The sequence below is a fragment of the Microtus ochrogaster genome, chromosome X (assembly GCF_000317375.1).
Source record: "Microtus ochrogaster isolate Prairie Vole_2 chromosome X, MicOch1.0, whole genome shotgun sequence".
Classification (NCBI taxonomy): domain Eukaryota; kingdom Metazoa; phylum Chordata; class Mammalia; order Rodentia; family Cricetidae; genus Microtus; species Microtus ochrogaster.
The window spans coordinates 22911802-22913143 of NC_022026.1; the positions used below are offsets into that span (position 1 = coordinate 22911802).

Consider the following 1342-nt stretch of genomic DNA (forward strand, 5'->3'; position numbering starts at 1 on the left):
TTTATTTTATAAGCCAGTATAGTAGTTCAACTATTCTGTTTTCATAAAACATCTTATATTCAGAAATCTGACACATAACACACACTTTATAAATTATAAAATAAATTTATTAATATATATTAACTTGAAGAAATTAATGAATGTTTTATATTACAGATTGAATATCTTCATATACTCTGTTACAACTTTGGAGTAGAAACACACAAGCAGAATAAATATAAAGAGAGTTCATTCTGGCTTAGGTAAGTAAAAAAAATGAAAATTCATGGATAGTATGATACAGACCAGTTAGTATTTGCTGTTCATTTAAATCTTTTCTAACATCAAAAGCCAACATGTCAAGTTTATTTGCTTCTTTCACATGTGTTATTCAGAATTCTCTAGAGAAATGGAACTGATAGAAAGTATGTATGTTACAAAGGGAATTTACTGTAATGATTTATAACCAATAATGGCTCTGTGTACATTGGAGAGGCAGAGAACCTGGTTGCTGTCAGTCTATGAAGCTGGCTGCCTCAGCAGTTTCAGTCTGGTATCAAAGGCATTGAAGGATTCTGAGCCTGATGAAGGTAGATTCTGATGTACGCAGAGAATGGCTGCAGCAACAGAGTTAGATGAACTCAATAACAAGAAGCAAAGGCGGGGAGGCAAGCAGCAGTGCTTCTTTCCAGGGCTGTGCTTTACTTAGAATGTGCAGCCCACTCTCAGGACGACTATTCTTCCCTCAGTTAATCTTTCTGGAAGTGCTCACACATTCCCAGATAGAGGCAGATCCAGTCAGGTTAACAACCAAGATTAATCATCACAAGTCCACCCCTTGCCAACTTGATACCCAACCGTTTCTTTTTATGTATTGTTTGATTTCCAAATGATGACAGTAGCATGGTGTTAATTCTACCTAATGTAATATAAATATTCCACATACAACAAAAATGCAATATCCTACTCCAAGGATAGATGAAAAATGCCCTTGAGGGATGACTGGCTTCTTAATATTCTATAACTTAAACATGGCAGTATAGATTTACTAACACTTAGCTACTGATATTATTGATGTTATATTAAACAATGTGGTGGTTTGATTGAGAATAGCCCCTGTCTTATCATTACTCTGTTTCTGTGAAGACACTATGATCAAGGCAGCTTTGAAAGAAAACATTTTATTGGAGGCCTACTAACAGTTTAGAAGGGTTAGTCTGTGATCATCATGGTGGGGAGCATGGCGGCAGGCAGACAGGCACAGTGTGGGAGAGTAGTTGAGTACTTACCTCCTGGTCTGCAGGCAGGAGACAGACAGAGATGGAGATGGAGACTGAGACAGGGTAGGAGAGAGAGAGAGAGA

General features: G+C 37.2%; 1 protein-coding gene across 1 annotated transcript in view; it reads left to right on the top strand.

Annotated features, from left to right (window-relative positions):
* Tex11 (testis expressed 11) overlaps positions 1–1342 on the top strand; it is a 278018-nt gene that overhangs the window by 53747 nt on the left and 222929 nt on the right. Inside the window, exon 8 of the mRNA XM_005358598.2 lies at positions 157–242. Coding sequence (XP_005358655.1) covers positions 157–242 — 86 coding nt within the window. The remainder of the gene's footprint in view (positions 1–156; positions 243–1342) is intronic.